This window comes from Falco rusticolus, chromosome Z (genome assembly GCF_015220075.1).
Source record: "Falco rusticolus isolate bFalRus1 chromosome Z, bFalRus1.pri, whole genome shotgun sequence".
Lineage (NCBI taxonomy): Eukaryota > Metazoa > Chordata > Aves > Falconiformes > Falconidae > Falco > Falco rusticolus.
Genome location: NC_051210.1, coordinates 74,134,218 through 74,150,186, shown reverse-complemented (window position 1 = coordinate 74,150,186; position 15,969 = coordinate 74,134,218). Strand labels below are relative to the sequence as shown.

Here is a 15,969-nt window from a genome sequence, read left to right as displayed (position 1 = left end):
TGGCTCTGCAGGTAAGGATTTCTGATAGCATGTATTAAGGAGCTGATAAAGCCCCTCTTTTCTATTCTCCCTCTTAAGTAGCAAAGTGGAGTTTAGCACTGACAAGGCATTGTTAAGGCCAGGAGGCTTTAGGGCTGTTAGCAAATGTACGATATTGTACAACAACTATATTCTCCTCTCCTTTCCTTTGCCTTGCTGCCAGGGTTGATCTGAAGAGAGGAGACTCAGTGCTTTTGGACACCCCATTGTTGCTCCCAGGACTGCCCCCCTGCTCACAGCGCTGCCCACGATCAGCACAGTCCTTGTGGGAACCAGGGCTGGAGGGTGTCGTGCCCACTGTGGTGCTTCACTGCTTGTCCCAGTGGCATGTGCACTGCCCTCCAGAAGGGATGGCATCTCACTGTAGCACCCCAGGTCCCCAGGGCTGGGAAGCGCTGTGGCAGGACCTCTGCTAGCAAAGAGCTGGGCTGAGCAATCAAGGGTGTCTTTGGTAAGCGTGTTCCTGTGAGGCTGGGGCCCAGGAGATGCCTGCTCCAAGTGTCTCAGGTGCAGGGACACTGTGATGGCTACAGTCAGTGTCTGCACTACAGGCAAACACCCAAACACCTTGGGGACAGGCAGATTGTGACCTCTCCTGCAGGACAGGTATGCTGCAGTGTCTACAGTCAGCATCTGCAGTACAGGTGTATTGTAAGGTCAACAATCAGTATCTGCAATACAGGCATACTGTTGTGTCTGCGGTCAGTGTGTGCAGGACAGGCATATGTACCATAACACCTACAGCTGGCATCTGCAGTACAGGCATACCAGAGTGTCTGCAGTCAGTGTCTGCAGTACAGGTGTCCTGCAGCAGCTACAGTCAGTGTCTGCAGTACAGGCATCCTGCAGCAGCTACAGTCATTGTCTGCAAACAGGCGTACCGTGGTGTCTACAGCTGGTGTGTGTAGTAGAGGCTGTACCATAGTGTCTGTAGCCACTGCCTGCAGTACAGGCACACTGTGGTGCCTGCAGTACAGACACTGCAGGGCTCCTTTGGAAGGCTCTGGGCAAGGATGCAGTGGGGGGCATGTGGGAAGGAGACAACTTCCAGAGTTTTATTTCCCCCCCCAGGTCACCACTTCAGAGCCAGGCCCTGTAACAGCACCTGGTGGGGAATTGCCCCACAGAAGTCTTTGTGATGGAAACACTAGGTTTTGAAACTACAACACTTGGGGTTTTTTGTGGGAGCCACGCAGTTGCAGAAGGAGGCCCTACTTCTTTGTCATTGCTGGGAGGGGGCCGTGGCAGGTGGGCATTGCAGCGGGAGGCTGGGGTGCAGCCTGTGTCCCTCACCAGCTGGGGACAGCACTGCCCTGGAGCTGCTGTTTCCAGCTGCCAGTTGGTACCCTATTACCAGTGAGCATCCCCAAGGTTTTGGGGATCCTTCTAAGCGAGAGCTGGAAAGGATCCGTCCCTCTGCCTGCTTGGAAGAGGACAGTGGGACTGTTCAGCAGATGGTGGTATCCTACTTTTCACTTGGATACAGGATGCCCTTCTCTCTTGCTGCCCACCTCGGGACTTTCCTCAGCCCATCACACCACAGCAGTTAATGTCACGCTGCTGTGCCACTTCAATCCTGTGTGTTGGGGCAGCTTCTGGGCTTGTCTTCATGTAGGTCTGGCCACAGCCCCCTTCCACATAGCCTGATCTTGCTCAGGAAAAACGCAACTGGAAACACATTTAGTTTGGACCAAGAGGAAGGGGACTATATTCATGTCTACACTGAGTTGTCTTCTGCTAAGGGTGACCATGACTGATGTCTTCAGTACACCTGGCGCAGAGTACAAGGCAAGGAAGGATCGGCTAGTGGCTCTCTCCCAAAACAAGAAGCGAGGAAGGCTGCTGGAGATGCCTCCAGCTCCAGAGCTGCCAGGCCACTGCATCTCGTGTGCCCCCTCACCTCCCTTCACCCCTGCCCAGGCTCCTCTTTCCTCTCCACTGCGAAGAAAGGATTCACTACAGGGGCAAAAGCAAATATTCTCCAGCCTCTTGTTTCACAGAAGACTGCGTTTCCCACTGCTGAGTTCGCTGTGTAATAAATGCGGTTCCCCACCGTCACCTTTCAACTGGTTGCTGCTGGAGTGGGGACGCAACCCAGGGAGCTGCACACCTGGTGAGCTGCTGCTCACTGGCCCATATGCCCACATGCCAGGGCTTTTGCTAGAGAAACCGTTAAATGAGCAAATACAGCAAATGGAAATTTGCATTAGAAGCATCTACAGAAATTGCGAAGGTTTCATTAATGTGCTTGGAAAAAAAATAATCAACATGGCTTTGAGCAAAACAGTCAAACAAAGCAAATACTGCATGGGAAATTGCAATTCAAGTGAGAAAAAGTTGGTTTTCTGGCTCAGTCTTTCACATTAAAACAGCTCTGGCTCCTGCCAGAGCAGGACTCATCTCTGAAAAGAAATAAGGTTTTACAGGGCAAAAGCAGCCGAGTGGTGAGGTCTCTGTGTGGGAGCCTCTGCCTGTGTCCTGGCCATGCCGCAGAGTCCCCAGGGAACCTGGTCGAATCCTTCCTCTGTCCTTTTCCACCTGCAGCCAAACAGCATCACCCTTGAGTCTGTTGGTGCTTTGGGACAGGAACCATCCCTTGCCATGTAACTGTGGTGCCTGTTGCCACACTGGTCTGGCCTTGAGGAGGCTGCCAGGCACGTTGGCAAGAGCAGTAGCAATTATTTTAACAAGTGATAAGAGGAGGAGCAGCAGGGGAGGGAAAGTGGCTTTGCTCCTTGGCACGACTGAGATGTAGAGCATGATGGTTGGTGATGTTATTTGCACCACATGAACCAAACTGAAGGCTACAGCAAGCAGGTCTTAACACTTTTCAAAGAGCAGGCTGATTGCTGGGGGTTCAGAGGGGCTGCTGTCCTGCCTCCCATCATTGCCACTGTCCCAGAGATGGGATGGTTGTGCTACCTGGGGGTACCTGGACTGCAGTGCAGGGCAGGGGCTCTGGCCCTGGTGCAGTTCCCTGCATGCTTCAATTCCTGGTGCAACCCACCAACTTCCAGCGCTGTAGAGAGGGAATATTCAGTGGGAAGTGAATTTGGGGTTGGTAGAGAGAGTCAGCTCCTGGTTTTCAGGCAGCTGTCAAGCTGCTTGGGCCCTGCGTGCCAGCACTGCTCCAGGATGTGCCATTGCACCTACCTTGGGTCCTGGCCATCACCCATGCCCCGAGCTGCCGCTCACAAGAGGCAGCTAGCACGCAGGTGGGGTGGCAACAGGGGAGCCACGCTGCAGGCACGGTGGGGACACATAGAGGAGGCAGAGCAGAGACAGAGCGGAGAGAAGGCACAGGGAAAAAGAGGAGCAGCAGAGAAGAAGCAGAGTGAATGATAACGATGTAATTAGCACTTAGTGCTCCTCGCCCAGAGCTTTCAAAGGAAGGTCACCTTCATTATATCTGCTTAACAGGCAGAGAAACTGAGGCACGGGGATGACTGCGAGAGTGATATGCTCAAGGTGACTGGGGGTGGGGGGATTGGGCTGGGCTGGGAGCAGGGTCTGGGGCTGGTATATCCACGCTATGCAGCTGCAGCACACTGGGGATGGCTCTTGCTGCCAGCCCTCCCGGCCCAAACCCAGCACTGCAAATTCAGCAGCAAGGCCATGGGTCCCTTCTCTACCCATTGCCAGATTCCCCATCGTCAGACACCCCAGCATCCCTGCCACGGAGGCATTTGAGGGCAGGCTGGTCCTGCTGCACCCCAAAATCTGCTCGTGATATCCCTCCCAGCTGCTCTTGCCTTCCCCTTCAGCCCTGCAATGGCTCATGTCCTGCTGCGAACCCGAGGCCATCTGGGCTTCTGCAACAGCCGTGTTGGGTAATGGAATATGTTTTGCTGTTTTTTTTTTCTCTGGCCAGTACAGCTCCCCCTTTATTTAGGTTTAAATGGATGCCATCTGGCTAACGAGCTCATACTCATGTTCTAGATTAAAAGGCAATCCTCTGCACGTTACTGATACGGTGCTGGAGATTAGAGAGGTTTAAATGGTTTTGAAGCTGTAATTTGCTTTTCACGCACGGTGCTGTTTACCTGCTGGTGGGTGGGCTGCCATCCTCATTGCTGTCCCCAGCAGCTCCCTCCCAGCTCTGCTGTTCTCTGCCAGCCATGGCTGCAAGAAGAAGAGAGCACAGGCATCTCCAAGCCTGACAGGGCTGCACAGGACATTCTTGGGTTGTTGCTGCCATTTGTCCACTGCTGGGGGAGCTTGTTGGTACAAGGAGGATGTTCCCTGCTTGTCTCTAAAGCCCAGCATGTCTCCACACACCTGCCTTCTTAGCTGTGTGTACCCTCCTGCCCCCCACCTCCATGCACCCCAGCATCCCCTGGAGTATGACATGATTCACGGGGATAGAGCAGCCTCTGCACCTCTCCCAGCCCAGAGGGATGTTGAGAGGGTGCTGACGGCAGGTGGCTGAGGCAGCATGCTGCATCCGTCAGTCACTGTGAAGACATTGATGAAGGTTACACTGTCCTCGGCATGCCTAGAAATGCTGCTGCTGTTGCATCAGGCTGGTGGACAGCACAGCGCTCAGTACTAGCACCAGAGGGGCTGTGCTGGAGCAGCAACAGCTGCTGCCCATGCGGCGATCTGCATCTTGCACATCCTAAGCACTGGCTGCTGCTGTGAAGTGTCTGGGTGTGCTCTCATCTCTTCAAAGAACCTCTGCAACCCACCTGCAGCCAGTGGCTGTTCCTAGGGTGATGCTGCAGCTGCCAAGGAGAGCCCAGCACCAGGGTTTGACTTTCTTAAGGGAAATGTTGAAGATGAGATGAGGAAAATACAGCATTTGTGCAAGGTGTATCATCACCTCCGGGCAGCCAGTTATGCTGGCATCTCCTATGGAAAGTGCCATAGGCTACTGAGTGATGGAGTATGCACCAGCAAAATGCCTCATGTTGCAGTGAGTTCCCCCATGGCTGAGATGAAGCCTTGCTTTGTGACCATCTCTTTGTGGTCCCATTGCACCCTTCAGCTGCCTGGGAGGGCCAAGCTCTTGGCACACCATGTATGAGATCTTCTGGGGGCAAAACCTGACTGCTTCTGCCTGTGTTTGCTTCCACAGATGGCTAACCCTGTCCCGTCAGCCTGCTGCGTGGTGCTTGCCGTGGTGGTGGTGGTGTATGCCCAGAGACACAGCCAGCAGGGTGAGTCTCATCACATCTCTCCCACCTTGGGGGTCCTGAAAAATATGAATGCTGCTCCTCCAGCCTCTCCCCTGGGACAAGCCAGGTGCACTTTCCAGGCTTGCCTGATACTGGCAAGATAACATCCAAATTTCTGGGTGTTACCACTTTTCTCCTCTCCATGACACACACGTCCCCTCCTGCCCACCACAGGGTTCAGGCATCCTGCATCCCCCCAGGGCCCCCAGTGTCCTTGTCCTGCCCACACCCCTGCATGTCCCAGTGTACCCCTACAGCCAGGGCACTGCTTCCCATCCCTTCACCTCCCCTTTTTTGTTGCACACTGTCCTGTGCAACCCACCCATGAAGGGAAGCAGCAGCCTGGCAGCCCCACCCCGACACCCTACCCCATGACCGTGATGGATGCCTCATCCTGCTCTCAAGTCCCTGGGGTGACTTTGTTCCCATTGCCACCACACATCTGTTCCCACCACTATCCCCTTCTTTCCAAGTTGGCAGAAGATTTAGGGCTTACCTTAGTGACAGCTTTAGAGAGACTACATTTTAGAGTCACCAGTGGCACTGGGAGCTGGAGGACCTTACATGTTCCTAGGTCTAGGCAGGAGCAGGAAGGTTAAAGGGAGGAAAGCTGGGTCTCACTGTGGAGTCACCTATGGCAGCCCTGCAAAGTGGGACAAAATGGAGGACCTCCAAAATTCGCTGGCTTTCCTGGCAGTCAGCCTGACTCTAGTTGCTTTCAGTGGATTACGGAGGGGAATTTTGCTGATTAACTCCAGTAAGGACATCTGTGCATCCACAGGCTTTGTGGGATAGAGAAACCCAGCCAGAGGGCCCGGCTGAGCTGCCCTAAATCCAGCTGGGTGGGTTTACCTTGCTGGAAGCTGCCAGCTTGGAAAAAAAAGCTGGGGTTTGGCAGCATGTTTCCATCACATGGGGACAGCTGCTCGCCGGACATGGAGGGAGCTTGCTGGGTGGTGTTGCGGGAGCGTTCCCACACCTTCACAGGGCACCTGCTCAAAGCATTTGGGTGCTGAGCTGTGTGTTGCTTGTGGTGGTGTGATGCTTTCTGCAGAGAAGCAATGCTGCTTGGTCCTACTGTGCTTGTAGGACTGCTCTCTGGGAAACCTTGAAAGACCCAGTGTCAGGGCTGCCAGAGTAGCCTTTGGATGCACTGTGCTGCTTCCCTTTGTGCTCTGGGAATGGCAGCCCAGACCTGTTGCATGGGGAGATGCACAAAATACAGACATGCCAGGTACTTCAGGCTTATCCACGCTTGAAATGTATTGTCTAGACAGAGAAACAAACACTACTCCCCACCAGTGCTGGCCAGGGCTGTGCATTTTGCTGCTGGCAGCGGTTTGCTGGCACAGAGCGTGGCCCTAGGTAAGGCCCCTGGCCAGACAAGCTGCAATGACTGTCACCTTCTGCTCCATGATTCAGCAGGATTCAGGGATTTGGCAGCATAGCCTCTCCATCCCTGTGTCTCTCCTCTTTCCCTTGCCTGACTGTGTCCAGGAGGGAGATGTCTGAGGCATCTGGAGCTACTGAGACCTGAGTGCATCAATAAGCACCTGAACAAGGTGTGCAGAGTGAGGCAGGGCTCTGCCCATCTGCAAGAGCCAGAGAGGCAGTTCTGTACTGGGGAATGTAAAAAGAAGAAAGGCAGGGGGCTGGGGGAACTGGTATAAGAGCTGGAGGAAGGCCAGTAGGGCACTTCCAGGATTGTCCTCCATATGTCCCCCTGAGGCACCATGTGTCCCTCTGGGCACTTCTCTGAAACACTGAGGTGATGCTCTGTGCAGGGGCTTTGGAGCAGCAGATCTCCTGCCCACCCTGCCATGCCCAGCTTGGAGAGGCTGCCCACACGCAGGTGAAGTCAGGGAGTGTCTGCCCCGCACTGGAGACCCAAAGGATTATGCTCCATCCCCCCCACGCAGAGCGCACTCCCTGCCCCACTGCAGTCTCCCCTTGCCAGCCCATGCTCATCCCCCTGCTAGCTGGGTGCTCAGGCTTGGAAAGCACAGCAGGAATGGGGTGGGAGGATGGATTAATCCCACTGGTGGCAGGGACTGGCTGGAGTGGGGGGAATACACTGGCATAAAGTCCATTTATCATCCACTTCAGGCACGCTCGACTTTAATAGCTCATGAAGCACTTTAAGAGCTGCATTAGCACTGAATACTTGAGTGAGGAGGGTGTGACAAGCTGTTAAGTGAGCATGAGCACAGCACAGTGAGCTTGGCCACCCGCTCTCACCCACTCCTGGCTCTCACGTGCACCCTGGTGATTACTGGAGCATCCTGCGAAGTGCCACATGAATTAATAAAAGCAGCGTCAGGCTCGAGTGGAGGTGAGACTGCTCGTGCGTTAACCCCTCTGCTCTTCGCCTTTGGTCCTTCTCCTTGGAGCTGGCAGAGCAAAGGGTGCATTTTCTGGGAGGTGGGAGCCCAGGATACTCTCCAATGTTGGCAGAGGTGTGTGTGGAGGGGCTGTCACTCCCTTTGGTTGCAGAGCTCCCTTGCTTGGCATCCGTGGCAGGTTGCTGAAGTTCCACCTGCACCACCCGGCTGGGCACTGTCGCTTCCAGCTACCCGTGGAGGTGGGCACTGTGCGGTGGGAGACTGGAGCTGGCACTCAGGGCAGTCCCAGGGCTTGCTCAGAGGGTGGCACTAACGTGCTGGCTTGGGCAGTGCTGGCGTTTGAGTGTCCTGCCGCAGGGAAGAGCAGAGTGGCAGCAAAAGAGGGTGTTCATGAGGGGCTCTCCCATGGCATGGCCCCTTGTGACACCCCAGCCAGGGGGTATGTGGGTAGGGCAGAATGGCTGGCTGTGGACAAGGGATGCTACCCCTCAGGGGAAGCATCACTGATTTCTCAGGTTGTGGCTGCACCTCCAGGACAGCTGAATCCATTGAATGGGAATTGCTTCCACCCCACTTCCACCATCGGGTCTTTGGTTGCTGTGGATAACTGGCTAGCTGAAAAGGGTCACATAGACATAGTCCAGCTGGCTGGACAAAAATGCACATCGCTCTCAGCTTATCTGAAGTAAAGCAAAATACACTGTCTTTGGCTGTCCTTGTTACACAGTAACAGGAAGATTTCGGTGGGAAAAGAATGTTGCAGGTGGGAACAGAAAACTACAGAAGAGAAACTAGCAGCGGGCTTGGTATTTAGGCAACTAACCAATAATGAGCTTAACTTTTGTAATATGTATGAGCTAATTATAACAAGGCATAAAAGGTGACTGTAAGGGACAATAAACGAAGTCTGCTGATCACTCATATTGAGCGACTGTGTCTTCCCTCCGTCGCGACAGGTTGCAGTGTTTTTGGGCAGCAGGGTTGGACTCTTGGTGCTGCTGGAGCTGTCAGCTCAGGGAGTTGCACGGTGCACGCACAGCTAATTCTATTCCTGCTAAACCAGTCACCCTGTGCTGCTCAGCCCCTGGCACAGGGTGGCTCTGGCAGGCTCCGGCAGCCGGCTCGGCATGGGTGGGATCTGCTGCTCGCTGCCACTGCACTGAATGCATGCCTTCCCCAGCCTGTCTGGGCAGCTGTCACGGGGTCATTTTGAACACCCACCTCAGCGCTCTTGAATTTAGTGAAAGAAAAGGTGATGCACTGGGTAAAATTGGAAGTGGAGGGGAAAAGACATAAGGCTTGCAGGGATTAACTGCCAGAATAGGGTGGTATAAAGTGGTGTTTGGCCCTCCTGCTGGACCTGCTGAGTAGATGGTCCAGGGATGTCCTCTCGGTGCATGGGTCAGCGCTAAAAGTAAACCAGCTTCAGATGGAGCTGCCAGATGGGGAGCAGCGTGCTCCAGAAACGGGCATTGCCCTGGGCAGCCAGAAGGTTGTCGCCCTCCACACAGCTCCCAGCCAGCACAGAGAGATAGACGGGAGCTGTGGGAAGAAATGGGAGGGGGCAGGGGAGGCAGAACTGTCTGAAGATCGTCCAGGAGAGACCAGTGTCCTCCCTGTCATTGTAGGCAGCTCAGTTTTCCTTCCTGTATTTCCTTCTCCAGGCAGTGGTTGACGCCAATTTATTTCAGAGGAGCGGAAGGTGATGGGGAAAGCTCAGCAGAGCACAGAAGCAATGCTGCCTGCTGCAACACTCACACCTTTGGCTGGCCAGGGGCTCTGGCATGTGAAAGCAGTGCTGGCAGGGGTGCCTGCAGTGCAGAGACCCTCTTCCTAGCAGAAGTTGGGCACCCTCAAAGGAAAGGGAAAGGCCACAGCATGAGCCCTGGGGCTTTGCCAAAGCTCCTTACATAGGAGATGTGTACATGGTGGAGATGCCTAAATGCATGTCAGGCCATAAAGCATACATGCATGGGTGATTTCAACTCTTTCTATTCGTTGCCATTACTGCCTGTGGCTGGATTTAGCTGTTCCCAGTAGACCTACAGTAGGCTACAGCAGTCCTAGAAGGAGGGAGCTCTGCTTCCCCAGACTTGTGCCACGACCAAAGGATCTTCCCCATCCATCAGCTTTGCCAGTTATGTCCACATCTGTCCCAGATTGAGGTTTCTTTGCTTTTAAAACTGGAGTAATTCTGCTTTATTGATCCTCACCTTGCTGAATTAACTCATGTTTAAACAATAATTATGTTTTCACTGAGGAGAGGAGACAAAGAGATAAACATCTCTGGAAATGAATGCTTTTCAGATGCCACATGCTGAGGTTAATTTATTGATGGGTGCCGAAGCTGCTATCTCCTCTTTTTCTCACCAGCAACAAGCAATTAGCCCCCATCATTCCTCAGCCGAGGAAAGAGAGAGAGAGATTTTGTTCCATTACTTTCCCTTCTCTCTTGCTCTCTTAAGCTCTGGTGCTAATCTTTTGCAATCGGTTCTGCTGCAAAGCCTCCAGGGAGCTTTAGTTTGCCTGTGCCTTGTTAGAAATGCTGCCCACATTTCAGCTAAGACAAAGCCTGGTCCGGTAAACAGCCTTTAAGATGCACAGCAAAGCCATGCAAATTGGCTTTTCAAAGAGAAACAGCTGTAGATACATCCCTCTCTCCCCTCCCCACATTGCCCAGCCTTCTCCATATGGCATTTGTGACTGACGAGGATGGGACCAGCTCCTTCTGGACTCTGCTTCGTCCCACATCAGTCAGCCTATCCAACTCCCCAGGGCATCTGCCTGGCACAGTTAAGCTAGTTGCTTTTGGTTTTGGGGTGTTCTCTGGCTTTTCTGTGTAGGGGATGGTTTGTAGATTCATGCAGGATCATGTCACTTGTTTGTAGACATCTGAGGAGGTTTTGTTTGTTGTGCAAATGTTGTCCAGTTAAGGTACCTGGATCCAAGTGGGTGATGGGCTACCTGGGTCTTGAGGCTTTGTCTTGTGCTTGTGGTGCATAGGGGAGATGTGCATCCAACCTAAGACAGCTTTGAAAGAGTAGGCTCTCCAAATACATAAGGTCTCTCCTCTCCTCTCCCTCACCTCTCTCATCACGCTATTGGAGTGCCCTTCAGTCATCCATTAAGCAACATGACTAACATCTGTCATGTGTTCTTTGTTTTTCCATCCGTTCCCCAGGGCAAGATGCATGTGCAACAGAATGTTTTGGATTTTTTGTAATTGCCTGGGTACGGGCACTCGCTAGGGAAGGCAAGGTCAAAGGAACTGCCTGTGTGTGTGCTGAGTGGCGACTTGGGAGGCTGGAGATAGTCCATGCTTCCTGCAGAGCCTCATTCCATGCTCAGGCTGGGGCCAGTGCAGGAAAAAGCTCTGTCTCCTCATTACATAGCACCTTCCCACCTCCTGTGACACCTCTTGGCATCTCGAGCCAAGTTTTGCTCTCATCACAGCACGCAGGCACTTTGTCTCTGGGTGGCTCCTGCCAAGGCCTTGTCGGTGGTGTCCTCCCCAGGACACAGCCCTGCCTTCTGCGAGTCTGACCTACATTCCTCCACTGGAGATGAATGAACTTGTGTTTGGCTGCGTAAAACACATGCTCTCACTGAGGGAAGGCTAGTGTATTAACTGCTCCAGAGCTCTGTGTGCAATGGACTCACCCTTTCCGTTACATACAGCAGCCTTTGTGTCACTGGCAACCTTTGCCAGCAGCAGTTTTATGTTGCCTTCAAGATAATTGATAAGTTGAGTGATTAGCAATTGGCCAAGAACAGATCCCTGCTGGGCCACACCAGGAACACCCTCCTGCAATGATGATTCCCCATTAACAATTAATTCCCCATAAGCAATTATATTTTTTAGTCCTTCCTGTGATGACTCTGGATGCTCTTATTATCCAGCTGGCTGAAATACCAGCCTTGCTCCAAACTGCAGTCCTGTTCAGCGTGTGAGCTGGTCTCAGAGCATTTTCAGGAACACCCTCCAGTTAGAAAGCGAAGTTTGAGGTAGCGTCTACCTGCCCCACCATCCCTCATTCTTTGCAAGCCTTCTCAAAGCCAAAATGCTCTTCAGATTTGCTTCATGGAGGGCTTGGAGAGCCAGAACTGAGGCACGGAGGTGGATCCATGAAAGGACATGTCTTGGCATTGGAAAGATGTTATCAGGGTTTGCTTGGGGCAGTCAAAGTTGCGGGGCTTAGCTCAGCTTGTTCTCAGACCGAATGAGCTTGATTCATGGTGGTGTTCACATAATCCACTGAAGGAACTGGCTGTTCCTGGAAAACCTTGGTCTTAGGGCATGTCATGAGTAGATGATCCTGCCTTGGAGCTGCAAGAGGGAAAAGGCATAAGCACCAGGGCCATAGGAGAAGGCATTTCCAAAGGTGTGGGCACCCCAGGATGCCAGCACCCCTAGAAGAGCAGCACTGCCTGCACCTCTGGGACCCCCCCAGCAGTCATCTCACTTCTGTAGACAGCTCATGTATCTGTCGGGTGAGTCAGCCTGACTCACCAGGGACACATTACCCCTCATATGAAGGCTCCAGTGCCAGCAGCTTATGTGCAGCAATTAGGATTTGAGCTTCTCTGTGAGACGGAGCCTGCTTAAATCATTCTGAAGGCTGCTGTTCAAGGGCAGGCATCCACTTTTTGCCTCCTTTGCCTTGCTAATTGCTACTCAAGGCTAAGCTAGCCCAAGCTTGTGGCTGTCCATTGGGAACCAGCATCATCCCAGTGGGATTGGCTGCAGCTGCTGGGGGCCAATCTGCTGGCCCAGCCAGTGCTGGCCAAAGGTACAACCTGGCAGCAGTTCAAGTTGTCCTCTGATGCCTTTGCAAGGAAGGTCCATCACCTCCCTGGGCATTTATTACCGTGGTGGTTTCCTCGTTGCCTCCCCATCTTTCCTGCCAGCCCACAGCTGTAGGGAAACAGCAGAGACAGCAACTCACCCCACCTGCAGTGACACCCCAGCTGCAACACATTAATCTGCTACATGCTGTTACGGTGTGTAAGAGCACATTAGGGTCTGGGGTCTCTCTTTCTGCTCTGATCTTTTCCTGCTGCTTCCCTGCCCTACGTGGTGAAGGTGAGTCTGTCTGATAAGACAAACCCCAGACTCAAACGGGCACAAACTTCTGCATGCCCCACACCCTGCCCCTTTTCCTTCCCCTACCCCTCTGTCTGCCCCAGAGCACCTGCATTGTTTTCTTCCCCCCAACACAATATACATCTCCTGAAAAAAAATAGCCCCAGGTCCTGGAACAACTTCTTCTATTACTGGACATCCCTCTGAGCTCAAGTAGATTTCCTGCCCAGACACAGAGTGAATTATGGCCAAGCTCTCAGAGGCTGACCTTGTGGTCAGCTGGAGCACAGGCTTACTAATAAATGTGGTCAGCCCCTGCCACAAACAGCCTATTTTTAGAGCCTGTGTTTCCTTGCCCGCTGCCTCGTCACCCCCCAGGTCCCAGAGCTGAGCATCCCCCAGGGGTGCAGGATAGCCCTGCGGGGAGCATGTCACAGGCTCATTCCTCCCACCTGGGAGGTGGGAAATCAAGAGGGCTGATTTCCACAGTGTCTGTTAATTTTGCACCACAGAAAGTTGCTGCTGTGTGGAGCAGGGTGGCCTGCCTTGCTGGGGCATGCTGTGGGAGCACGACTCATGCCTTCCAGACAGGGAGTGGAGAGCTCACAGCTCTCACCTAGGGTTTGTGATTGGAAAATAGCCACAGGTCAGCATGAGATTGATGTCCCATTGTGCAAAGTGCTGTCAGATGCATGAGGAGAGATGCTCTTAAAGTGCAGGTCAGGGGAGAGAGAAGGACAGGAAGAAAAATAGAGGGACTGGCACTTAGGTGTGAGGGAGCACAGCTCGGTGGCTTCAAGGCTTTGAAGACCTGTTCTTTGCAAGTTACCAAAGTTCGGAGACATGCAACAGACATTGCAAAAAAGCTACCTGCTTTTGCTATATAAGTCTGTCTGGAGGAACTTGCACTGAATTTACCCTTTCTGGGAATGAAACAAGTTATTTTAAATGGAGTTGATGGGGATGAGGTTCTGGAGTAAAGTGGGACCCACGTGTCCCCAGGCCCACATGAGCCATCCAAAAGCTGGGAAGAAAATCTAGCTGGCAATGTCTGTGATGCGAACAAAATATGAACCCTTCCATCAGCTGCAGGTCCTGTTTATTGAAGCAGATCACAGAGCTGTAAAAGAATTAAAAAAAAAAAAAAGAAGGAAAAGAAAACATCACTGAAGAGTAAGAGTGTGGATCGGGCAGGTTTTGGACAAGCCTGTGATCTCACAAAGCTGGTGAAAATAGTTCACATCTGTGGCAAGAAGAAGAAACCACTGGGAGAATCTCAGTCTTCCAGGATTCATTAGTTCTGCCAGTGGCAAGGAAAGCCATGTCTCAGTAGTCTTTTAGGCTTCATTAAACACATGGACAGACACTGAAGGAGGAGGTATGGGGTTTGTATTCCACCCAAACACCTAGAGGAGCTTTGGATGGAAAGTGTGAAGCCCTGGCTTTTGCTGCTGGTGTGGGCAAAGCTGTCCCAGCCCATGGGAGGGAGTCAGGACCTGCCGGCATGGGTGTGGAGAGAGCACAATGTGGGACAGGGAGCAGCACTCAGCTCATGGAGCATCTGTGTAAGCCACCTGGGTGCTTGTCAGCAAATCCTTGCTGAAACCCACTGCTGGACAACTCCTGTTCATTGGGGGTTGGCTGAGAGGAAGGGTTTGTAAAAAAGTAATTTCCTTCTTGGGATGGCATCATCCTGCTGTGTGGAGCAGAAGCAATGCTTCCTCTGCTGACAGTTGCTTGTAAATCAAGGCATTGCCATAGCAACTGGGACCCCCAAATGCTGGTGGAAGCCAAAATCTCATTTGCACAGGTTTTCAGACCCAGTGAGCTGAGGCATAGCCCAGCACATGGGAGCAGCTGTGGGTTCTGCTCTTCACATGGGTTCTGGCTGCTGAAGAAGGGCTGTATCCTGTCCTAGCACTGAGTTCCTTTTGCTGAGCGAGGAAGCAGTCCTTGCCCATGGGTTACACTTGTTTGTTTTCTTAAGCCTGTGTTTGCATTCTCAAAGTCTTCCAGGAATGGAAGTTCTCATAAAACAGTGACAGTTGGAGTGGAAACCTTCAGTGCTTCAGCGGTTTGGCTTCAGTTAGCCTCCAACAGCTCAGAAAGGTCTCAACTTGGAAGTCACACATGGCCATCCCAGGGAGAGAGCCATCTCAATTTCCAAAGCAGCCTGGTTCTCCACCAGCCTGTTCAGACACATGTCCAACTGAACTTGGACTGGTGGTGCCACTCATTATTTATCTGCTTTGAAGGGTTCCCAGTGTCTGAAGTCCTGGATTATACGCTGCCCTGGGACTGCAAAGCCAGTCTCCAGTCAGGCTGAAAGAGCAGAGTGCTGCAGCTCCGGGCACTGCTTGCAGGAGCCCATAACCTTAGCAGAGGGTGCTACAAATCATCCCCGGGGTGTGTCAGAAGAGCTGTGTGTGGCAGACCTCGGGGACCAAAAGGGCAGGCAGGGCTGGGGCTGAGATGCTCAGGTCCTGTGCGTCCATCAGTAGCGTTGGGCACAGAGTGACCCACTCGCTGCTGTCTTCAGGCCACCTGTGACATGTCTGTGAACAAGCAAAACCCTGGATAACGGGAGCACAGTCACAGCAAGACACTGAGTGCAGACATCATCATCTCTGTTTCCTGGGGAGAGGATTTTGCTAGGGCAAGAACAGAGCAAAGAAAGACTGAAGCATGTTCAGGAGAGCAGATACCGGGACACAATATACACAAACCCTTATCAAAGTCTTTGGGCGGTTTAATTTCTATGGGCAGACACTGTGATTCTGTGCAAAGGGGAGTACATAATACCCAGATTCCTATTCTGGGTGGGAGATGCTGGAGTGCAAAATAATGAACAGAAGAACAACTTGCAAGATGTGCAATCTGTCCTGTGGATGAAAAGAGCATCTTTGAGAATAAGCTGTCTTGGGCAGCACTAAATGGAGTGGATCCATGCAAAGAAGCCAATATGATTGTGGTGCATTAGAAGAAAAAGGGAGAAGAAAGATTGAGGGGGGGCTGTGGCAAGCTTGTTGCAGAAGGGAAAAGCAATGCGTGTCACCTTGTAATGCATGCTCCAGGAAGGCCAGTCAGGTGGAGAAGTGAAGTGAAACTGCAAAGCAGTTGATGGTGATGGAGGCGGGCGGGGGGCGCGGGGGTACAGCAGTATTAGTCCAGCATATGGACCATTGATCTCATTGCTGGGAAAGATTGTGTTTAGGTTTAGCTGCCACCAGGTGCTAATTGAAGCTGAGGGGTCTGGAGCCTCATTGCACTGCCTTCTTTTGCTTACAGCTGTACTGGGGAGGCTGGTGGTGGTGGGGTGGTGGTGGTG

At 52.6% G+C, this 15,969-nt stretch overlaps 1 protein-coding gene across 2 annotated transcripts in view; it reads left to right on the top strand.

The window, feature by feature from the left end:
- Window positions 1–15,969, top strand: part of CNTFR (ciliary neurotrophic factor receptor) — a 212,237-nt gene that overhangs the window by 118,624 nt on the left and 77,644 nt on the right. For both annotated transcript variants that reach the window (XM_037374450.1, XM_037374448.1), the window contains exon 3: window positions 5,117–5,198. In XM_037374450.1, coding sequence (XP_037230347.1) covers window positions 5,117–5,198 — 82 coding nt within the window. The remainder of the gene's footprint in view (window positions 1–5,116; window positions 5,199–15,969) is intronic.